This window comes from Dama dama, chromosome 19 (assembly GCF_033118175.1).
Source record: "Dama dama isolate Ldn47 chromosome 19, ASM3311817v1, whole genome shotgun sequence".
Taxonomy (NCBI): domain Eukaryota; kingdom Metazoa; phylum Chordata; class Mammalia; order Artiodactyla; family Cervidae; genus Dama; species Dama dama.
Genome location: NC_083699.1, coordinates 82,287,449 through 82,312,198, shown reverse-complemented (window position 1 = coordinate 82,312,198; position 24,750 = coordinate 82,287,449). Strand labels below are relative to the sequence as shown.

Sequence of the window (24,750 nt, the reverse complement as noted above, 5' to 3'; positions counted from 1 at the left end):
TGAATTTTCTAGAGTTTTGTTTTCATTGGGATGCATGTGGACAAAACCAGAGTTCGTTGACAGCAGAGTCAGTGATTAGATGGGTAGTAATCCTGTGAGGACCACATTTCAGAAATTCTCCTAGTGTCCCTATAATTCTAATTAGGTGCTTCAGATCATAGTTCTCTGTTTAGTTCAGAAAAGAAGGTCATGAACCTGCATAGCAGAAGAAACTATGGCTGGGCTGGACTTCGACCCTTTCTTGTTCACCCTGAGCTATAAGGGTTTCACTCTTTGTCCTAACGGTTTACCCTTATAGTCTGATTATTTACTTACATAGAGCTCTGAAGTTTGGCTGGGGCCTAGGGTCCCACTCTGAACCCTCGCTTGGTGTCTCAGCATCTTTCAGCCGTTCTTAGCTCTTTGGCAAAAGTGGTGAAAAGAGTCATCTCTATTAGAAGAAAGATCTTCATGACTACTCCAATGTCTCTGCTTCCTTCCTGTCTGAATTTCCTCTCCATGTTTGTTAAGATTGGAAAAAGAATAGAGCAGTGAACGTGAACAGTTAGACATTTTAGAGCTTCCCGTCCACCACACCCTGCCAGAATGTTGTTCCCTTGCATTAACTTTCCCTTTGCACTTCCTTCTACAAGATGTGCCTGAAGACTTGTATAGTTTAACACACACACACACACACATGAAAAGCTAGACGTTTACATTAACACACACACTTAAATATCTACTTGGATTTTGATTGTTTCAAAGTGAACTCTTTAACAGATTTATTCCAATGACACTGCCAATGCTCATAGGTTTTTTTTTTTTTAAACTGTTTGTGGAATTCCCTTCAAAGCCTCAGAAGATTATTTTGAATACCTTCCTGGTTGCAAATCATTTTGAAGTCCAATTTTCCTTAAATCAACTTTTTTGAGGTATAGTTTACATATTATAGGGCTTCCTTGGTGGCTCAGATGGTTAAGAATCTGCCTCCAATGCAGGAGACCTGGGTTTGATCCCTGGATTGAGAAGATCCACTCCAGTATTACTGCCTGGAGAATTCCGTGGACAGAGGAACCTGGTAGGCTACAATCCATGAGGTCACAGAGAGTCAGACACGACTGAGTGACTAACACTTCATTTAACTTTACATATAATAAAGTGCACAGATTTTAAATGATTGATGAATTGCTTGTACACTGATTAAAAGCAATGCTGAAGGAGAAATTTATAATGATTGAGGAAAGACCACTGGAACAAACCTGCAGCTTCTCAAATGGCTCCTCTGATGGACATATATTCTGGAAGAGAGTTCATCAGTTAGACACTTTAAAGACCTATTCATTCACTTGACAATGAATGAGCCCCAATTAAGGACTAGGCATTGTTCCACACAAGAGGACATGGCATCTTGAAAAACACACATCATTTTTCCTCTGTGAATTCTGGATTTTGGTGGGGGTGATGACTATAAGTGATAAATGCATGATGTAATTTTAGGAAGCAATTCAGTTCACTTCAGTTGCTCAGACATGTCCGACACTTTGTGACCTCGTGAACTGCAGCATGACAGGCTTACCTGTCCATCATCAACTCCTGGAGCTTGCTCAAACTCATGTCCATCAAGTCAGTGATGCCATCTCATCCTCTGTTGTTCCCTTTTTCTCCTGCTTTCAATATTTTCCAGCATCAGGGTCTTTTCTAATGAGCCAGTTCTTCGCATCAGGTGGCCAGAAGTATTGGAGCTTCAGCTTCAGCATCAGTCCTTCCAACGAGCATTTAGGGTTGATTTCCTTTAGGATTGACTGGTTTGATCTCCTTGCAGTCCAAGGGACTCTTAAGAGTCTTCTCCAGCACCGCAGTTCAAAAGCATCAATTCTTCGGCACTCAGCCTTCTTTATGGTCCAACTCTCACATCTATACACGACTACTGGAAAAACCATAGCTTTGACCAGACAGATTTTTGTCGGCAAAGTAATGTCTCTGCTTTTTAATATGCTGTCAAGGTTTATCATAGCTTTTCTTCTGAGGAGCAAGTGTCTTTCAATTGCACGGCTGCAGTCACCATCTGCAGTGGTTTTGGAGCCAAGAAAATAAAGCCTGTCACTGTTTTCATTGTTTCCCCATGTATTTGCCATGAAGTGATGGGGCCAGATGACATGACCTTTTGAATGCTGAGTTTTAAACCAGCTTTTTCACTCTCCTAAGAAGCAATAACTGCTATGAAAAGGAAAAAAGTGGAGTGAGGAGACAGAAAATGCTGGTGGGCTATTTTTAAAAAGATAATACAGCCATGTAATATATCTTTATTTTCTTTTCCTTTTGTGAGGAAATCTCAAGACCCAGATTCTACCATAAGCTACTTTTAAAAGGGACATGGAATCCTTCCATAAACTATATTCTGCAGAATGCTAGAGTCTGTAGATATTTCATATATATACAGGGGGTCACATGGCTAAAGAAGCCATGGAGAAAGTTGGGTAAAACAAAGCGAAAAGCCAGTCTTTACTGAAGGTTTTCTTAGAGACTTTAATATGCTAATACAAACTGTAAATATTCACAAGGAAGGATGGTGGCATGCAAAGTTTTCCAAACTTTTTTCTCCTGGGAATCCTTTCAACTTTGATCATCTCAAACAAGTGGTGATCTGCCTAACACATTGTGGGAAATTCTGTCCTAGAGTTTTCATTCCACAGGAGATGGGAAAGCAACAGAGAGGTTCAATTAATTGGGCAGGAGGGAGAGATGGGAGCCTGGGCTTATTAACTATCTCTCCAGAATGTGGAGCACACGCTGTGGGTCAAGCAGGTCTCTAGGACTTTAAACACAGACCCTTTTATGCAAGCCTCCCAAGGCAGTGGAAACAGGTATTGTCAAAGCTCCTGTTTGCTAGTGGGGAAACTGCTGTCAGAGGGTCAAATACATAGTCAGAGATCATGCCATTCATTACAGAGTCAGGATGTGAGCTTCGGCTTGTTTGAGTCCCAAACCCCAGCTATCAACCCACAACACCATGTTGTCTAAATGGTGGTGGAGGATGGGTTGCAACCTAATGAGCAAACCTCTCCTTCTCCCACCAGTCCATCTCCTTTTGCTCATAAGCCCCACAGTCTCACAAGGGATGGATTTCTATCTGTCCTGCATGGTGTCAAGTGTTTGCTGCTCATGTCACACTGGTCATGGAGCAGGTACTTGATAAGTTCAAGTAGCCTGAGTCCTGTCCATGTAAGCTCAGTAGTGAAACCAGATGGCTGTGACCTTGAGCAGCTCTGGGCAAAAATCTACTGGAACCTTCTCTCCACTTCTATCTCTTTACCCAGCATCTTCTCCCCACCTTTCCCTCCCCTGCAGCCACAGACCTCATTCCTCTTCATCTGCTGAGTCCACTGGAACCTGGGGTCTCAGATACACACCAGCACTTCTGCTGGGGCACCTGTAAGGGACCCCAACCTGTCAGAGCTGCAGTGGCTGAGAGCTGGCGGTGCAGTAGGCTTTGCTGGCGTGTGAGGTGAGAAAGGCGCCCCCTAGCTCTAGGTGGAGTCTTCCACCTCATGTCTGCAGGGATTTTTGTATTTACTGGAAAGAGCAAAGACATATCTTTCAGGAAAAGATCTGAGACAGATTTTTTTCCCCAGCGTCCTCACCTTTCTCTCCTGAGACTGCTAGGGAACCAAGCAGAGATTGTGTGTGCTTCGCCCCTTAGTCATGTCCGACTCTGCAACCCCATGGACTGTAGCCCACCAGGCTCCTCTGCCCATGGGTGTGTTCGCTAGGCAAGAATACTGGAGTGGGTTGCCATGCCGTCCTCCAGGGGATCTTCCCAACCCAGGGATTGAACTCAGTTCTTCCGCATTGCAGGCAGATTCTTTACCATCTGAGCCGCCAATCAGCTGCTCGAGTAGAGACTAGTCACTCCTGTTAATTCATTACTGATTTGGTTAGAGGGAGACTGGTATTTTTGAACTTTATATGCAGTAACTTGGGTGTTTCAAACCTGAACTCCTGTCCCCTCTCTCTATCTGCACTCCTCCTCCTGGGTCCCTGTCTCATGCACAGACTTGACCCCTTCCTGGCCCTCAGGCTGGAAACTCTGCCCCTTTTCTTCCACCTCAAATCAAGGACAAGAGCCTTGTCAACTCAACCTCTGCAGGAGCCTCTAAGCTGCCACTACCTGCCTCCCCACTGCCTTGGACATTGGCCCAGCCCTCAGTGTCTCTCCTCAGGCTGCTCTGAGAGCCCTCAGCCCTCTGCTGGATGCCACCCTGAATGCCAGTCACATGCCAAGCCATCCGCAAGCCTCTGCGCAAAAGTCAGCATCAGGTGACAGGACTTTCAGAGGCTACTTTGAACTGGACACATGTCTGAGCCCTGTGCTGGGCAAGGGAACCACTGAAGGGTTATCCAGACAGAAAGATGATTTTGTGAAGACTGAGCAAAGATGCAGACAGTGAGTGTGCGCTCTGGGGTAGTGTGTGACCTTGATGAAGTTTGAAGGACAAGGGGTTCTAGCTCTAGTGCTACATAACAAAGCAGCCCCAAACTTAGTGCTTAAAACAATGGCAACATTTAGTTTGCTCATGGATCTGCCATCTGTGGAAGGCTTGGTGGGCAAAACTCACCTGGCATTGAAGGCTGGAATCCTGAGCTGGCTGCAGGCTGAAACTTTAACTGGACTGATCGGCTGGAGCATCACCATGGGGATCCCCATGAGTAGGGAAGAGCGGCTTCCTTATAATGTGATGTCTGGGGTCTAAGATCCCATGAAAGAGCTGGGGGATTCACTATTAACTTTCAGGACTTAGCCACAGAGATCACAGAGCATCACTTCTGCTTCCTTCTCTTTTTTAGAAACAAATAGGTAAGATTGGCCCATATTGAAAGGGAGAGAACACAGATCCCACTTCTTGATGGATGAATGTCATTGTCACATTGTAAGAGGTGTATGTGGGACAGGAGACATTGGTGTAGCCATCTTTGTAAAATATGATCCATCTAGCAGAATATGGAGCCAAAGAGGCAGGCAGAGTCCAGGACTTGTAGCATCTTGAATGACACTCCAAAGGGCATTGGTTTTCATCTTGTGAAAAGTGGAGAGCCAGTGAGAGGCATTAATCTGGGTGTACCTGGCTCACACTGGTGTTTGATAAAGCTCTTCCTGGAGTGATGAGATGGAAGACTGGAAGGCGGCAGACAGGAGATCTGTGAGAGGCTGTTGAAAGAATCTGGGGGAGATAAAAGAGGGAGGGCCTGAAGCCAGACGTAATCTGGAGGTGAGGGCAGGTCAAATGCAAGAGGCGCCAGATGAAATCACAGTGGCGCCAAATGTCGGAGGTGAGCACCATGCATCCAGGAGGATTTCCGGCTTCTGGCTAAGGGCGCTGAGCGAGCACGATGGGGAATGAAGGAAAAACCGAAGAGCCTTGTGGGGGGAGGACATTGGGCCCTATTTAGGAAGCGGTTAGTCTGGGGGAGGGGTCTGAGAATGTCCATATGGACATGTCCAGCACAGATTGTAATGCACTTGAGTGTAAAAACCCTGGGGGACGTTCTGGAGGAGAGTCTGAAATGTGGGTACCACAAATGGGGCTTCCAATGCACACATGCAGAAAGGGTCCCGTGTCCAGGGACGGTGACTACAGACCATTTGAGCTGGGCAGGTTGGGGAGGCATTAATCATCAGGGAGCGATCAGAAGAAGATAATCTGGTAAGGCCTCCAAGACTAAACTGCCTGTATCCTGGACGTAGCAGGTGCTCTGGGCCTAGTGCCAGGCCCTCCAAGTGCCTGGCAGGCCCGGTCCTGGGCCTGCCTCTCACACAACGGAGCAGCCGTGGCAGGTTCCTGCCCTCGTGAGCCCTTGGTCTCCCCAGCTCTGACGCGCTAGGATCCCCCCTCTCTCCCTCTCTGGACATCTGTTTCCCCATTTGTAAGAGAGACTGGACCATTTTCCAAAGTACCTTTATCACAAAATGTTGAGAATTCCAGTGCATGAGAAGAAGCAGAGATGAACCTCTCTGGGGAGGCAGGGGTGGCGAGTGGACAGGCTTCCCTCCTGCCACCCATGAGGCAGATGGCTGTGACCTTGAGTTGCTCTGCACAGAAATCTACTGGAACCTTCTCTCCACTTCTATCTCTTTACCCAGCATCTTCTCCCCACCTTTCCCTCCCCTGCAGCCACAGATCTCATTCCTCTTCATCTGCTGAGTCCACTGGAACCTGGGGTCTCAGATACACACCAGCACTTCTGCTGGGGCACCTGTAAGGGACCCCAACCTGTCAGAGCTGCAGTGGCTGAGAGCTGGCGGTGCAGTAGGCTTTGCTGGCGTGTGAGGTGAGAAAGGCGCCCCCTAGCTCTAGGTGGAGTCTTCCACCTCATGTCTGCAGGGATTTTTGTATTTTCTGGAAAGAGCAAAGACATATCTTTCAGGAAAAGATCTGAGACAGATTTTTTCCCCAGCGTCCTCACCTTTCTCTCCTGAGACTGCTAGGGAACCAAGCAGAGATTGTGTGTGCTTCGCCCCTTAGTCATGTCCGACTCTGCAACCCCATGGACTGTAGCCCACCAGGCTCCTCTGCCCATGGGTGTGTTCGCTAGGCAAGAGTACTGGAGTGGGCTGCCATGCCGTCCTCCAGGGGATATTCCCAACCCAGGGACTGAACCCAGTTTTTCTGCATTGCAGGCAGATTCTTTACCCGCTGAGCCACCAACACTGCTTCTGCCCTCTCTCCCTGGCTTACAGTGTCTCCTAGCTGATCCTGACTTCTGACCTCTCAGCCCATCCTTCTTCCCTCTAATTTTGATTTGCATCACTGAGGGACAGTGTAAATTCCACGAGGCCTACTGTTCTGGGGTGGAGGCCACAGCCTCCCCCTCCCGGGAGCCCAGATGCAGTTAGATCTTCCCTTGACTTAGTGAAATTCAGGCCGACACAAGGACCCTCGCAGGCAGTTTCTGAGATGGGCTGAAAAGAAGGCAGGCTCAGGAGGGGAGTGGCAGTGCTTGGACAAGTGTCTGGTTTTGTGGTGTGTTGGCCACCTTAATTTGGATGTACGAGCAGGCAGCGTGGGCTGCACCCTGGGCTTCCAGAGGCTTTACATTGGCAGGTTGGAGAGGAGATGTCAGTTCTGACCCCAAAGCCTAGAGTGGGGCCCCTGTGGATGGCTGGCTTGGCTTAATAAGAAATAGAAATGTGGGTGGATCCCTGTTGTTTTCCTGAGATGCCAGCTCTTCCAGTGAGGGAAGAGCTTTGGCAGACTAGGAAACATACTGGCACCCCGCCCTTCCCTGAAGGAAAAGTGCTGTCCTCAGAAGGGGCACTTCCAGGGGGTTTGGGGCTCTGAGCCTGCTCTCAGCCCGACAGCCAAGAACCCAGGAGCACTGAGCCTGCAGCCAGCTCCAGATGCCACGACCCCTCTCCACCCTTGCCACTGTGCTTCTGTCTCCGTCAACCACGGAAAGCACATTTGCTTGTCACATTTACTCACACCCACAGGACAAGGCCTATGGGACAGGGTGGGATGCCTTCCCCAGGCCTTTATCTTCATCCAGAGGAGGAGCCAGCATGGTCACTAACACCTCGTATAAGAGATGGTAACAAGCTGGGCTGGGTGAGAGCCCGTCCTGCAGCCTCACTGGGGTATGAGAAGGGAGTCTGGGGCGATGAGTGTTGATGGGGAAGGGGAATGGAGGCCTGGTCAAGAGACGCGGAGCAGTGTGACCCCCCCCCCCCCGCTTGTTTGTGACATGAATGGACTGGGAGGGGGGCCCTCAACCTTCACAGGACTCAGGAGGGAGGGCAGAGCTCTCAGAGAAAAATCTGATGAGTCAGACCTTTAAAGATGCTTCTCCAACCCTGTGGTTTCCCTGCTGTGTGATGGGAATGGCTGAAATCACGGAAATCACTGACATGCCTTGACCAAGGTCGGGGTGAAACGGGTCTGAGGATGACGGCATTTCACCCTGGGATCACCTGATGGAGAACGTGTTCCCAGTGAACAAGGGAGGGAACGGGCCAGGCTGCTGGGCCTCTGTGCCCCAGAGTGGAGAGCAGAAGTGGGCAGCAGGGCTCACCGCCAGTCTCCTCCCAGGTGTTCGTGCTGTGCCATGGCCTCCTGCAGCTCTGCCAGCTCCTGTATAGTGCCTACTTCAAGAGCAGCCTCACCACCATCGAGAAGCGGTTTGGCCTCTCCAGTTCTTCCTCAGGTCTCATCTCCAGCTTGAATGAGGTAAGCAGGATGCTCTAGTCCGTTGGAACCCACCCGAGCATCACCATGCTCACGAGATCCAAGAGGGGGCTCCGGAGGAGCAGATCGGGGCAGGGGGCACGTGGGGGATGGACACAGTCAGATACATTTCCCCTGGCACCAGGCACTGAGCTGAGAGCCTCCGGCATTACCTGACCTCCTCACCACTCCCCTGCTAGCAGGTGCTCTGCACCTCCTCCAACAGGTGAGGGCACCGGGGTTCAAAAAGGTCAGCGGCTTGCCTGAGGTGTGCAGGCCTGCTGCCTCCAAACTCCGTGCCTCTGATTGAGTTCTGTGACCACCTACCAGTTGACGTGGCCTCCATCCAGCCCCATCCAGAGGAAGACGAGCCGCAGGCATGCAGGTAGGGGAGCAGCTCCCAGAGGCCAACTCAATGGCTTTGACTCCCAGATAGGGTCACAGGTCTATGACTTTCTGTCTTTTCTTTCCATGAGCCCACTGTTCTGGGGTGGAGGCCACAGCCTCCCCCTCCCGGGATCCCAGGTGCAGTTAGATTTTCTGTTGACTTAGTGAAATTCAGGCCGATGCAGGGGCTTTCACGGGCAGTTTCTGAAATGAGCTGAAAAGAAGGCGGGAGGTCTCCCAGCGGCCCCCAACCACCACCTTCCAGCCAGCTCATCCCCCAGCCAGCTCCCTGCTGGAAACGCCCATTTACCCTTCAGTCCTGTGCCCTGCCAGGCCCACACAGGGGTGCCCCTCAGGAACCCTCCACGCCATGCCAGGGCAGATGCCCCTGCAGTCCTCGCAGGAGGACTGTCTTCACAGTAGTCATGTCTTTTAGGCAGAAAGCCTACCCAATACTGGTGGCCACACCGGATCAGAGCCCAGGTCTGTCTGACGGCCACCACCCCAGGCCTCCCTCTGATCCCCAAAGCGCCCGCCCTGCCCTTTGTCCACCAGCCCTGCTCTGCCCAAAAGCTAGTCCCTGGACACACTGCTGGAATCTCTACCGCTGCCTCTCTCGACACACACTCCACCTCCACGGACTTCCTCCACTGTGGTGGGCACGCCCTTGCACACGTACAACCCTGGGACCCATCAGTCATGCCTGCTGGCCTCATGGGCCTCAGACCCTCCTCTGAACTCCCAGGCCCACGTGATATTTTCACTGCTTTCTGGATGTCTAATTTCTCTTTCCCAAACTGAGATGAGTTTTTCAACAATCAGGTTGTGGACATCCTTATGGGCATAGTTTGAGGCAAATATAAGAAAGTTAATTCCCTGAACCTAACAATCCTGTGTGTGTGCTTTGTATGAAAATGTGCATCTCTCTATGTGTATGTCTGTTTCTACATGTGTCTGAGTCTGTGTGTGTGTCTGTGTGTATGACTGCGTGTGTCTGTGATCTGTGTGTATATTTGTGTACCTGTCTGTGTGTATTTGTGTATCTGTGTGTGTCTGGATGTGTATCTGTGTGTGTTGAAGGGAAGTGAATGGGTGAATGTATGGAGTAGATAGGATAGGAACTCAGCCAAGGGGTCTTCAACAATCCCATTGATTCTTTTTTTTTTTTTTTTAATTTTTTGAAAAATTTATTATTTATTTATTTGGCTGCACCATATCTTAGCTGTTTCATGCGGAATCTTTGATCTTCATTGCAGCATGAGGGATCTTTAGTTGTGGCATGTGGAATCTAGTTCCCTGATCAAGGATCAAACCTGGGCCCCCTACACTGGGAGTATATGGAGTCTTAGCCACTGGACCACCAGGGAAGTCCCAATCCTATTGATTCTGACCCCAGCATTTAAAAACAGACTAGGAAAGTAGGGGTTTTACTGAGAGAGCAGAGAGCAGCCAAAGGGAGGGAGCTTCATGGTGAAGCTCGAGGCTCCCAGCTTTTGGGGCGGGCAGTAAGGAACTGGCCTGGCTTCTTGAACAGAGCCGGGGCTGGGTGTATAGTCAGTGAAGATGAACACTCTGGAGAGCCTGGGAGACACCTGAGGCAGAGGACAGTGCATCCCGAAATCAGACGGCTAGGAGGCCTTCACTAAGCCAGGCTTGAGCAGCTGGGGGAGAAGAGGGCCCTGGTGATCCTGCAAAGGAAGAAAAGACAGGATTTGGTAGCTGCTTAAGCACAGGATTGAAGGCTAAGTGAAGTGAAAGTTGCTTAGTTGTGTCCAACTCTTTGCAACATCACGGACTACACTGTCCATGGACTTCTCCAGGCCAGAATACTGGAGGGGATAGCCTTTTCCTTCTCCAGGGGATCTTCCCAACCCAGGGATTGAACCCAGGTCTCCCACATTGCAGGCAGATTCTTTGCCAGCTGAGCCACAAAGGGATTGAAGGCACCACAGACCAAAGGGCAGCTGCCTATCAGACGCGTGAGGGGTGTGAGAAAGAGCAGGCCTGGTGGAGGGGAAGGCGAACCCACCTGATCGCCTGGCGTGTGCAGCCAGCTTCCAGAGGTGGGAGCCTTCACGCTGCAGGCCAGTCTCCAAGCCAGTGGGGCCCAGCGGTGAGGGCAAGGGGAGACAGGTTTGGTCGGACCAGGCTGGCAGCAGGAGGAGGGGCTTGGCTGGCAGGGAAGATGTCAGCATCTGCCAGTGAAGCACCAGCTTCACCTACAATAGCCCTTAATGCCCACTGTGGTTTGCCCTGGGACCCTTTGTTTTGAGACATTAATGGGCAGGGATGTGCTACAAATGCTCTGACAGGAAGTCCACAGAGCTGTTTGGGGCCAGGTCAGGGCTGAGGGGATGTGGCCTGGGCTGCAGAGCGCCTCTTCTCCTCAGTTAGAATAGCTGCTGCTGCTTCTTTTGTTTTTATATTAAGGAAAGTAATTTTTTTCAAAGGAGCAACACTGCTGAAGGAGAGATTGGGAACCAAGGGCTTAAGCCAGTCACAAGAGCCACGGGGGCCCAGCTCCCTCCGAGAAGCCAGCCCAGTCTGCTCCCAGTGCTTGGGGCTGGGCGCTCCCCAGTCCTTCCTGAACCTCCCTTTGGGGCCTTCCCCCATTCTTCTCCAAAACCTTGCAAGTCGGCCTCAGTTAGCTTAGCTGATATGGTCTGACATTTACAATTACTTCCTGCAAAATGATAGGGAAACAAAAAGGGAATAAAACCTAAGAAGCATAACAAAGCTTTGTCTCCAGGCACTGGTTACAGAATGTCCTAGAACCACATCTGGCCAGGAACTGGTGCAACTTCTCAGTCAGGCTAGGCCTCCTCACCCACCTTCATATTCCCTTTCTCTGTGTCATAAACCATTCTCTTTCTTGGCCACACAGGAGGGTTCTCCTGGGTGATCCTTCCTCTTCTTGGAAAAGCCTACCATTTACTCCTTCCTTCATTCATTTATTCAACAAACATTTCATGAGCACCAGCTGTGTGTCAAACACCATTCTAGGTGCTGGGGAGACAGGAATGAGCAGACACTCACATAGCATTCTAATGCGAAGTATGACATTTACTTATAGAAATTGGCTTCTAACCCCCCATGAGGGAATTAGAAGCACATACAGAACAAGGAAAGCCATGGACTGGCTGAGCTCCCAAGACAAGAGCTGAGGTGTGGAGACTGAACCTGAGAGTTGAGAGATCAGGGAGGCAAGAAGGAACCGGCCAAGGAGACTGAGATGGAGCAGCTAGGGGCAGTAAACTAGGAGATGGTGGTGTCATGGAAACTCAGTGAAAGGAGGGTTTCAGGAAGAGAGCAATGGTCAACTGAATCAGAAGGTGCTGAGAGATCAAGTGAGAAGAGGATTAGCCAGTGGGCTTGGCAATGAGGAGGTCATTGATGATCATGGGAAGAGCCACATACCAAGCCTCTGGTCCCTATTTCCTGAGACAAGGGCACCTGCTTTAATAGCCGGAAGGAGACTGTGGCATGGACAGGGTGGGGGCTATGAGTGCTGACATCCAGGGCTCCTCTGGCTCAGGTGAACTTACTTTCTGGGGTAGATGACCATCTTGGAGTCAAGGTCAGATCTGCCAGCCCCTCTTTTAACATTGAAGAAGAACCTGCTCCCCAAGCTGGACCCTTTGATTCCCCTCTTTGGTGGGGTTCAGAGAGCATGCCTTCCAGGGAGCACCGGGAGCATGAGTTACTGGTGTTTCCAGTTGGGAAGGGACTCGGGGCGCTTTAACCCTCATCCCTCATTCACAGAAGTGGAAACCAACCCAGGGAGGGCCACGGCTGATTAGGAGCAGAGCTTCTGGGGCAGAAACCCAGAAGGGGTTTCTGCAAGGGGCCGTAGACCAGCGCAGTTAAGATAGGGCACATTAAACTCAGGTCGTCCTGGTTTGAGCCACCTCCTGACCTCATGTACACAGCAAGTTACTTAATATACTGAGTCTCAATTGTGCCATCTGCAAAATGTCTTGCTGCATGCTGAAATGAGATAGTGCATGTTGCTTGATGGTTATTCTGACTATGATATCAGAGTCCTTAGCGACTTTAGTTAGAGAACATGCACTGTTTCTAGGAGCCAGCCAGAATAGGAGGCTTTCTTGAATTTGGCCCCAAAAAGTTTGGCCCTAAGATGGTTGAACTTCCCATGGTCTCTAGATACTTCCTTTGGTCTGGCCTAGAAGGCTGAGGCTGGGAAGGGTTTCTGACAACAGGGGAAAGCTGAAACTGCATGCTTGGCCCTCTGTAAGAATCACCAGGCAAGCTGTCTTGCCTGTCACACCAGGCAGCTTCTTGCCTCTCTTTTTTGATGGTCAGATCCACTATGGGTGGGTAAGGACATAGCCTCTGGTCTCACTTGGCTCCTCTGCTTTCTCTGCAGATCAGCAACGCCATCCTCATCATCTTCGTCAGCTACTTTGGCAGCCGGGTGCACCGTCCAAAGCTGATTGGCATTGGGGGTCTTCTGCTAGCTTTGGGGGCCTTTGTCCTCACCCTCCCACACTTCCTTTCAGAGCCTTACCAATACACCAAGACCATCATGGGTAAGTGGCCTCCCATTACTGCTTCAAGGGAATGAGGGTACATAATTCTGTATGTTCTGACTGTCAGATACACTCTAGGGAGCAAAGCCAAGGAAACTTTCTGGTGGGATAGGACAGCAGAGCTCAGAGTGGTATCCATTGCCCAGAAGCCCCTCCCACCAACTTTGTGAGACACCCCCTCAATCCTCCTGTGCTTTTGGTGCACATTTAAGAATTTTTTGCTACATTCCAGTCAGGAAACACTTATACCATGTGTTTTTATAAGTTTCACAGTTTCACATTTACATTTTGAGTTAGTTTTTTATGAGGTTCTTTTTCTTCTTTTTGCATATGGATGTTAAATCCTTTAAGCATCGTTTGTCAAAAGGACTCTCTTTTCTCCATTAAATATTTTTCATCATTATAAAAAATCAGTTGGACGTTTATTTTTTTTAATAAAATAAGAGACACATTTTTTAATTTATTTTTCCCTATGCTGGGTCTTCCTTGTTGCGTGGGCTTTCTCTAGTTGGAGTGAGCAGCGGGAGCTACTCTCTAGTTGTGGTGTGCAGGCTTCTCATTGCAGTAGCTTTTCTCGTTGCAGAGCACAGGCTCTAGGGTGTGCAGGCTTCAGGAGTTGTGGCATGGAGGCTCAGTAGTTGCGGCTTCCAAGCTCCAGAGCACAGGCTTAATAGTTGTGGTGCATGGGTTTAGTTGTTCCATGGCCTGTGGGATCTTCCCGGACCAGGGTTCAGACACTTGTCTCCTGCACTGGCAGGCAGATCCTTTACCACTGAGCCACCAGGGAAGCCCTCAATTGGACATATTTGTAAGGGTCTATTTCTAGACTTTGTCTTCTGTTCCATTCGTCTGTGTGTCTGTTCCTTTGTCACTGCCATACTCTTGATTACTGTAGCTTTATAAAGAAGTTTGAAAATTGGGTAGTGTGATTCCTCCAACACTATTCTTCTTTTTCAAAATTGCTTCTTTTTATTCATTTGTCATTCCTTGTAAATTTTATAATCAGCTTGTCTATACGTCAAAAAAAAATCCTTCTGGAAATTTGATGAGACTTATATTACATTCATAGGTCACTTTGGGGACAGTTGACATTGAGTCTGCCAGTCTATGAACAGTATGCATCACTGTTACCCGTACATTTTAACAATGAACTGTGATTTAGCAAACTCTGCAGCTGATGAATGAGCTTTCCAGGTGGCTCAGTGGTAAAGAATCTGCCTGCCAATGCAGGAGACATGAGTTTGATCCCTGGGTCAAGAAGATCTTCTGGAGAAGGAAATGGCAGCCATTCTTACCTGGAAAATTCCATGGACAGAGGAACCTACCTGATGGGCTATAGTCCATAGGGTCGCAAAGAGTCGGACACGACTTAGCAACTGAACAACAACAAAAACAACTGATGAATATCTCTATTCTCCAACAGAACAAAATAAGGATCCTGTAATGTTTGGATGCCCACCCTCCTCCGCCATCTTCCATGTTATTATTGACTAACATTTTAGTTTTGCCTGTCTTTAACTTCCTCCCAGTGGTCATTATCACTATAGTTGTTATTTATAAATAATTTAGTACTTATTTCTATTTACCCACAAGGTTACTGGCTTCTTTGCTCATCATTGCCTCTTGCACTTCACTCACCCTTATTGATTTAACTTCGTTTTTCCTGAAGTACATTCTTTAGTATAACTTTCAAATAGTTTTCCAAATTACCTGCCCTGTTTTCATGGTTTCTTGATAATCCCTTATGATTTCTATTTTCATTTTAGTTTCTTCAATTATTTTAAATGTATTTATTTTTATAGCCCCTTTCAGATCATTTTATTAGCACAGATTTTGAGAATGCTAATCCTCCCACATTCTGTGTCTGCTTGTTCTTGTTCATGGTGGAGTGTTTCCTTTCTGTTATCTAATTTTTGATCGCAGGGTCCTTGATAGTGGAAATTCTTCCCCCTGTGGACATTTTATGTGGTCTAGATAGGAAATTACCCTAAGAGTGGCTTTATATTTGCATTTACTTGGTATCCTGGGAATGCCACTGCTTTGGAGCTAACTGTATGATAATGCACTGGCTTGGGATAAAGTTGCACTTGTTTTAAGGGATGTGGTACATGGCAATGGTTTTGTGAGGAGCAGCCAGTGAGAGGCCCAATCCCTAAGTGCTCATCCTTGGTCCACTGTATTGGAATTGAGGATGTCTAAGGATAGATGGGCCACCAAGGGGTGCGCTGAAGGGATAACTGATTGCTGTTTGCTTAATACTAGGCCTATTGTTAGTCATATGTGCAGATCCAGTCCAAGAGATGAATCACTCTTCATGCCAGGAGGGAATCCCTTGTAGATTGTGAGACTTACAGTGGGGAGGTAGACTGTGAGACCTAGCCTACAGCGTAGGGAGGTAGACTGTGAGACCTGCAGTGGGAAGGTAGGTTGTGAGACCTACAGTGGGGAGGTAGGTGGCTGGAATGGAAAAAATGTGAATCAGGAACAGCCACGTCTAATGATGAAATGTTAGTTGAGTTCTGGCCGTGGGACTCTTCCCCACATATGGTAGTCACCAGTGAACTAATTATTTCTTATACATTCATTGTGGCCTTGGATCTGTGGACTGTTTAAGCCTGAGTCTTGCTTCAAGTAGGCCCAAGAGGAAGACAGACCCAAGCCTAGGGTACTAAGCTCTTTCCCCCTCCTTGATCTAGACAAAGGGTCTGAGGCCAGCTCTGAAGGAGAGTCAGGATTTGCTGGCTACTTCAGAAAGCTTTGTGCCATGCCTGCTGCAACGCAAGGTCCCAGCCCTTCCCCATCAGCATGAAGAGTGGGGTAATGAAATCAGCAGGGGAACTCCAAGCACTGGGGCCAGGCTGCGGGGAGGGCATCGTGCCAGGCGCCACACGGTGGCCTGCCTAGCCTAGGGCGGGCTCCCCCAGCCTCCCCTGGCCTGGGCTGCATACCAAGGGCATTTGCTCTGCACAGAGCAGTCACTACAGAGGGTGGGTGGAGACGGGCGGGGCTCTGAAAGCAACCCCTCTGCCCATTGTTAGGGATGGTCGGGTGGCTTGGGTCCTTTCCACCACCATCCTCCCTGCTCCTAGGCAAACACTCCAACTTTTAGCCCACCTCCAGGGAGAGAGGAAAGAACAAGACTTGCCTCTCAGCCTGCACGAAGGAACTGCTGGCCAAGAGAGTGAGGTCCTTGTGTTTTTGTTAGTGTCAATTCTATTTGCAACAATAGGACACACTCCCCCTCTTGCTGGCTGGGATCAGAGCAGCAGCTGGAAGTGCTCAGGGCTGGGCTACCTTCAGGGCATCTTTGTGCTCCCAGGGGCTCGGGCTAAGGAGGACTTTGGCCCAGGAGCCACAGTGTGGGACCTCGCTGAGGCTGTGAGTACCAGTGCAGCAAGGGCATGTACTACGCTAATATGTGCGAACAAAAATATTTATAAAGTTTCACTTCGTGGGAAAAGTTTCAAGTATGATTCTTCAAATGTATTCCTACGGGAACTTCAGTTTTGAACTATGCAAGTCATCAACAACAAATGAATCTCATTAAATGCACCACCCTGGGGATCGGGATGGGGAATACGTGTAAATCTATGGCTGATTCATATCAATGTATGACAAAACCCACTGAAATGTTGTGAAGTAATTAGCCTCCAACTAATAAAAAAAAAAAAAAATGCACCACCCTGAGGGGTGACATGCATCTGGACAGTCCTACGTCCGATGCTGGGCTTTGAGACCCCTTAACAACGTGGCCTTGGGCCACTTCCTTCGCAGCTGAGTCTCAGTTCCTCCCTTATGAAATGGAGCCTCCCTTGCCCGGCTGCAAGGACTGAAGGATGTGTGCTCTATGTTTAGCCCAGTGGCTGGCACGTGCAGCAGCCATTCAGTGGTAGACTTTATAACCAGCGGTGGTGGGGACAATTTATGCTGGGTAAACTGAGATTCCAAATGAGGAAGCACCTGCTTCCTATGGAGTGTCTGACAGCTCCCGGCCAATAGGATGGGCATCCTTGGGGCATCTGACTGCAGCTTCTCCCTGGTCCTCACCGTCCATCCGTCCTCTGCTCTAGCTGGAACATGGCCCCTCCCTGGGAGTAGTCCTTGCCACGCCTTCACATGTGAGGCCATAGGATTTCTCTTTATTGAAGCTTAGGCTGCTGTTCTGATCCGTTCCTAGACCCTTAAGTTGGAGGTACCTGGTAATGCGGAAAGAGAACAGAGACCCTCAAATCCCAGCTCAGCCATGTAGGTGCTAAATCTCCTCAAGAAAGCTGCTGTTCACCTTTCTGAGCCTCAGTTTCTTAATCTATAAAGTGGGAACAATAATTTCTCCACTTTTCAGCATGTTCTAAAGGCAAAAATTAAAATTAAATTGTGTAGATAAAGCGCTTGGCCCACAGTAGCTGCTCAGCACGTTTCTCTTTGCCTGCCCTTGATGTGGTATTTGAAGTCTCTTACTCATCAGCAGTGACCCCTGGACCTGTTATCATGTGTTGCCTGCTGATTCTTTCCCTTTGGAGCAGAGCTGCTCCAGAAATGGACATGGGAAATGAAAAGCGTTTTAGGAAAAACAAATTAGAGATGGAGCCATTGTGGGAATCACAGAGACCTTTAACAACTAATTGCTAATTCTAAAAAGGCCAGGCAGACGTTTTTGAATGTTTAGATTTTCTAAATGTCAGTGGGGTCCGGAAATATGCCTGGCGCCTTTAGAGAAAAGACTAGCCACCCAGCCAAAGCCTCTAAGACCACTTCTGGAATGCATGGAGAAGTTGGGATAGGTGGGAGACAGGCCAACAGGAGACCATTTCCCCCAGGAGACAGAAGAAGGGTCTTCGGAAACCAGTGTCTGGGAGGAGTAGGTGTAACCTGGGAGAGGTCCTGAGCCAAGGCCAGAGGGAAGTCAGCTCCTCGCAGACAATGGATGCACGCGGGAGGGGGTTTCCTGTGGGAACAGTGGGGTTGGGGGAGTCGATGGTATTTTTGGAGCGGTCTAGAAAAGAAAGGGAAGAGTTGCTTTCTAGTCCTCTATTTGTGAAGTTGCCAGCCCCTCACCCACGCTTGTTCATCAAAAGTGGCAGGAGGGTGGTGGGAAGGCCTGGGGACAGGAGCCTCAGGCCCCTGAGTGACTGAGCCCCTTCTTCACTGGAGGACGCTCGGCCCCAGAGCAGAACCCATGGCACTGAACCCCAGAAGGCCCCAAGGGCCATGCAGGGTGCTTGCACTGAGGGAACTGCTCAGGGACCCTGAGCTCAGGGCTGTTCAAAGGGCAGCATCTGGCCATGGTGTGAGAGGGACACGGTGGGGAAGGAGTGTGTTTGGGGGGTGTATGGGAGTGTGTGTGAGGGAAGCCTTTCTCTGTGGTGGTGAGGTGGCTGTAAGTGGAGGAGGTGGGTGCGTGAGGGAAGAAGTGCATGTGTATGTGGGGGGTGGGGGGTGGGTGTGTACCAGAGGTGTGGAGAGGGTGGGGGTCTTGTGGGTGTGGAGGTGCAGACAAGGATGGACGTGGGGGAGCAGCCTGGCAGGGGTTGGGGTCCTGCACTTACATAAATATCAGTGTGGTGTTTCGGGGGGTGAGTGGGTGTAAGGTCACACACAGTCTGGCCAGTTGGATCTATTTAACCTGAAAAGGAAGAGAAAACAATGAGGGGGGCGGGGGGAAGTCACAAAACACATGAGTGTTATTAAGTCAACTGAGAGGAAAATATTCCCGAACAGATGAGCACAACTAAGCTAATGAGACTTGATGGGGAACACATTTTCAACACACACTATAGGAAGGAAGAGAAATGCCTGTGGAGAAATGACAGAAAATGCCAGGCTGCCGTGTTGCCTGTCAGGGGATGACCAGGAAAGGAGCTGGGGCTGCAGAGAATGGGCCTCTTGGAGACACAGCCCCGGCAGTTGACCTGAGAGTGCTTGCCTCTGTTGTGTGGAAGAGTCACAACCCTCGTTGTTCTGGGTCTCCAGTGCAGGCCCCAGTAGAGACCTGAGCGTCACTCTGCCTCCCCTGGAGGCTTGTTCATCACTTCTCTTGCTCAGGAATGAGGCTGAGGGTATAGGCCTGCTCGGGTCTGGAGGGCATGGGGGGGACGCCTATGAGCCAGGCTGCACCCTGCGTCCTGGCTCCTCTGGGAAGAGGGCATCTCAGGGACCCATTGTGGACTGTGTGTCTTGGGCCCACCCAAGGCAGGGAGGTGGGTTTCCTGAGGAGAGCCCACACAGACTGGAAAGGAAGACTGGTTACTATTCCAGATGTTGTGGTCACCCCAGGAAAACTGTCAGGGGGATGGCCCCACAGAAGCAGGGTGCCAGCCCCTGTCCTGCAAAGCACTATGATTTGAAGAAACCATCGATGCCGCCTCTGAGGACCCCCCAGGGGACACACGGAGGAGCTCCTGCTCTTTCTGTAAAGGAACAAAAGGACTTTGCAGGACCCAGAGCTTGGATTGGCCTCCGTCAGGGGATGTAAGTAAGGCTCAGAGATCTAAAAGAGGAAGCAGCCAAGAGCAGTCAGGTATTTGGAGGCGGGGAGCTCATGGAGGTGGAGCCCCCTGGTGGGGTCTGTGCCTCTGTGGAAGGGGCTAGAGAGCTGGCTGGCTCTTTCAGCCCCGTGAGGATGCAACAGGAAGTCAGCAGTCCAGCTCCCACCAGAACCCCAGCATGCTGGCACCCTGGTTTTGGGCTTCCTGCCTCCAGAACTGTGAGAAACCATTCTGCTGTTTGTAAGCTGCCCAGGCTGTGACCCTTTGGACCCTTTGTGACCCATGGCAGCCCCCATGGACTCCCTTAGATTCAGTCCCTTTGGTTGGAGCCCCTCCTCATAACCTTGGGTCTTGATTTCGAATTTTCAACCCTTGGACTGTCTTATTAACCATTGATTCCAGCCTCAGGCCATTCACGTCACTCACAAAGCTGTCAGCTGTTCTCAGCCGTGCCTGGGCTGACTTGCATGATGGACCCGAGAGCCACCGTCTTCCAGGTCACCCTGGCCCATTCGTGCCTGTGCCGGGCACGCTTTGAGTTGTTCTCCCCAGAGGACGCTCAGCCACGCGTCTGCATCTGGTCTGGATATCAGTCAGAATATCATGACTGGCTTTGTCAAAAGGCTTCCTCCAGTCAAGTAACACCGTGTTACGGCTTCCTGCCGGTCTGGGAGCCCCATTAACAAAGGAAATGAGGTTGGTTTGGCATGACTGGCTCTTGATGAACTCATGTTGGCTCAGCTAATCCCATTTTTTCCCCTTCAAATTGCTCCTCATCAGCCTGTTAATAAATCTGTGAACAATAAATTCTGCTTCACTCCCAATTGGGAGTGTGCAAATTAAGCACGCGTTCTCTTTGAATACTAAAATTAAACGGCTCTGAGCCTTCCTCCTGTTCCTTCAGGTGTGTCTTCTTTCCTTCCTATCCACTAAGAAAGAGTTTTGATGACAAGATGAGCCAGGCAATTCCTCTTTCCTTGGTCTGATGGCAGTTTCTCAGGAGCAGGTGGGTGTGCAGGGGCGGGGGTGACAGGCTGGAGGCAAGCCCCTTGTCAGCCGCCTCACACCGTGCATAGTGGGCTTGCCCTCTCACACCGACCTCACTGGTCATATGGCCTTCTCCATACAAGTAGGCATTTCCCCGTGGCCCCTTTAGTACTGGAAAGCTGTGTGGGAAAGGGTGTCCAGCCTCAGTCTCAGCCTTGGAAACTCGGTCTTGAGAACAGAGCAAAGGAACTCTCTTCCTCCACTCCCCTAAGCTCACTCTTTTCCTGCATGGATGTGAATCCTTGCAAGCAACCCACTTGCCCTCAACTCCTTTATTATACCCATTCATTTCTAGTGACCAGCACTGATCTTACTTGTTTCTAGTTTCTGGACCCACTTCCCAAGTCTTAAAAAAACAACCTGGGCAACAATGCCTATCTCAAGAGTTCTGACCTCTCTCTCATCTGTCTGAATTTCTCAAAGTTTCTGGCTTGAAACTTTGAATGAAAATTGATGTTATTGTGTAATCATCATATCCCAGGTTTTGTTACTGTTATTAGTTTTAATCTGAATAAGACTGTTACAAAGTCGATATTAGTATCTATATCTGTTTCAGAGATGAAGAGACTAAGGTTCTGAGAATTCCCATTTGAACCTGGTCTGTCTGGTTTCAAAATATGATTCCTTGCACTACTCAAGCATGTGACTGGCTGTCAACCCCAACTCTGTTCATTTCTGCTGGTGCAGAAGAATGTGTTCTCTGATTCCCAAAATGAAAGTCAGAAGGGACGTGCCCATAGGAACTGTTGTCTAAGGGGAGGCTTAGTCTAGTTGGAAGAGAACACATGTTGTCACAGGGGCATGATGGATTGACAAGGAACCCAACCAGTTCTGCTCTGCAAACAGGTCACTTTGTAAATGACTTGGAGATCTCCATCATGAGTTCGGGACAGCCTGTTCCAGGCCTACTGATGGGTGTTGCCAGAGTTTCGGGAAGAACTGTTGAGTAGCCGATTAGGAGGATGAGGAAATAGGTCCTTCAAAGTGGAACATTCTGAATGGGGTTCCAGGAGTTTGCTGATAGCCCAGCGAGGCTTGGCACATTGGGTGTGCTTCCAGGAAACTCTCCGGAAACACCACTGCCTATCCCTGTTGTACTCTTAGGGGCTGCTTCTGAGGTCTTGCTAACCTCCTCCTCCTTTGGCCCTACTCACCCACCCGCAGTGCCCCCTTCTGTGTGGGGAGGTAATGGGTAGCTCTCAAGGTGCTCCCCTCCTGTTTCCTGGCAGAATTCTCTCTTTCCTCTACTAGAATGACAAGAAAGATTAGTCAAAGGAAAGCCCGCTCCTGCCACGGCCTTCCTGTGTTTGCTCAACACTTCTAGCATCCTCTCACAGCCCCAGGGCTGGATTTTTGTGCAGAGACCCTTATTTAGACGCTTGATAGCCTACCACCTCAGCCTGGCCACACCTCGACTGTGTGTCCTTGAACAGTGAAGAGGCCAGACTTTGCTCTGCCCAGATCCGCCGATCTCTGTGGGGCCTGCTCCAGGAAGGTAGCCCTTCCTGCTACCACGTCCCATCTTTCCAAACTGGAGGAGGCGTTCAGAAATTAGAGCTGAAATTCTGTGTATGTAAATTGTGGGATGAGTCAAAGGGTTGACTGGCATGCAGCTGGGCTGGTACGGGGGTAGCTGAAGGAGGGGAAAGGTCCCGGCCTATTTCTAGTCAGCATCTCGCAGCCCTGTGATAACTGGCACGGCTAGATCTCTGGTGTCTTGTGGGAAGAAGAATGTGCTCTGATAAGCTTGAGCCTTCCAGAAGTGGGCCTCAGGGAAGATGGGAAACAGACTGACAATCAGCTAATGAATACACCTCCCTCCTTCCCTTTCCCAGGCCCCACAAGGTGGAGGCAGGCAGCCCCTGAGACTGTGACTGGAATTGGTGGGCTTTTCTCTGACCTTATCACAGGATCTGATGGGGGGCAGGTTGGAGGAGAGGGAGGGCAGTGAGGTTCTATAAGTCAGTGGAGAGGACTGGGTGCCCGGCCTTTGCTGGAATGCCTGAGAAGCGGAGAGAGACTGCTCTTTCTTCTTCACATGGGCTGAGCTCCTGAATTCATTCCAGGGAGGAGGAGGGGATGGGCTGCAGAAAGTTGAGCCCCCCAGTTCTGCCAAAGGGTCCTAATACAAGGTCTTCACTCCATCACTGTCTTCCTTTTAAGAGAAGAGCCTAAGGTTCTAACTTCTAGAAGACTGTCCTCACCAGAGTGAGCTGGCCATGGCTGCCCACTGCAGGGAGGCCCAGGCATGGGTTCTTGGGAGGCCCACATTCTGTCTCTGATGCAAACACCTTCTCCACAATAAGCCAGGAAGCAGTGGTCTCACCCACCACCACACCCTGCTCTACCTGGGTCCAGGGCACCCTGCCCCCGGGACAGACAGTTGCCACTTCCTTTCCTGAGGGTGGTGCTCCCAGGTAGAGGAACTTCTCATTCCCTTTCACCTGTGTCAGAGCCTGGTCAGGGTGGGGTGGCCCCATTTAGGGCTGGAATAAGGAAAAGAAAGTTTGTTGGGAGATCTTGAATCAATTTGGAGTGCGGAAGAGTCCAAGAGGAACTCAGTAGACTTGGATTTAACTGGGGCCAGTTGATTATTTTTGAAAATGTGCATGTTTAATAAAGGCAGTTTCTGACAGGTAATCTAACATTCTAAAAGTTAATGTAAAACAGTTAAAAGATCCCCAGAGAATTTTGCCTACTGGACACTTCATTAGGTGGAATTTCATGAGGAATTTTGTGGCCTTGGTGCACCATGCAACATGCCATGTAAAGGCTTAATGAGCCAGTCAACATTTTTGTGAGCTTTGATCACTGTTTAATGGCTCACAGAAAAATAATTTTGCCAGCAACAATGTTCTAATAAATATGACTTTAGTCAAATAGTAAGAATCAGCAAAATTAAGAACAAGAACTCTTAAAAGAAGCACTTATTCTCTGGCCCTTCTCTGGCTCCTGCTCCCACACAACCAGCCTGGCCTTGTGTATCTGCCGCACACCCACCCTGGGCTGAGCAATCCTGTGCTCACAGCGTGGATTGGACCAGCAACCCCTGCCTACCTCTCACGTAGCACGCAGCCTCACCTGTTTTACCATCCAGGTAGCTCTTGGCTGGGTCGATTCCGCTATTTACACATAGGTCATGAACACAGGTTAATCTCACCTTCATGATCATGACCCTCTGGGTTCTCATTAGGATGTAATCCAGGCCCCTTCATGGGACACAGCAGCCCTCCAGGGCTGGCCAGGCCTCACCGTAGTGGTGTCTGCACACTGACCCCACTAAACCTCTGCGCTCTTCCCTTCTGTCTCTTCCTACTGAGTCTTCTCAGTGTAGAGCCCATGTCCTCCAGGAATCCTTCCCAAACCCTCTCCCCAGCAAGACTGGGTGGCATGCTCTCTGGTACACTTTCCTTGCCAGCTCAGTGGATGTGTGTGTGCATGCTAGTTGCCTCAGTCGTGTCTGACTCATTGTGACCCCATGGACTGTAGCCTGCCAGGCTCCTCTGTCCCTGGGATTCTTCAGGCAAGAATACTGGAGTGGGTTGCTGTGCCCTCCTCCAGGGAATATTCCCGACCCAGGGATCAAACCCACATCTCTTACTTCTCTTGCATTGGCAGGTGGGATCTTTGCCGCTAGTGCTACCTGGGAGCCCAACTCAGTGGATACCAGGCTGTATTTCTTCATTGTGGTAAACTATACATAACATAAAATTTGCCATTTTAATGTGTCCAGTTCAGGGCATTAAACACTTTCATGCTATTGTACAACCATTCTTACCATCCATCTCCAGAACGTTTGCATCTTTGGAAACTGTATTCCTTAAATACTAACTCCCTCTTCCTCCTCCTCTCAGCCCCTGCCTGGCAACCACCATTCTGCTTTCTGTCTCTGTGAATTTACCTATTCTAGGGTCCTCATGTAAATGGAATCATGCAATATTTGTACTTTTGTGTCAGGCTTATTTCAGTGAGCTCCTGGGCTTGTCTCGGTCATCCCAGCAGAGGGCCTGCCCCCAATCACTCTTGACCAAGTAACTGAACAACCAAGAGTGAGGCAGGCATCGTCCACTGAAGTTGACAGGC

General features: G+C 49.7%; 1 protein-coding gene across 1 annotated transcript in view; it reads left to right on the top strand.

The window, feature by feature from the left end:
• SLCO2A1 (solute carrier organic anion transporter family member 2A1) overlaps positions 1-24,750 on the top strand; it is an 83,244-nt gene that overhangs the window by 32,902 nt on the left and 25,592 nt on the right. The window contains exons 2-3 of the mRNA XM_061167623.1: positions 8,064-8,201; positions 12,973-13,135. Of these exons, the coding sequence (XP_061023606.1) occupies positions 8,064-8,201; positions 12,973-13,135 (301 nt within the window). The remainder of the gene's footprint in view (positions 1-8,063; positions 8,202-12,972; positions 13,136-24,750) is intronic.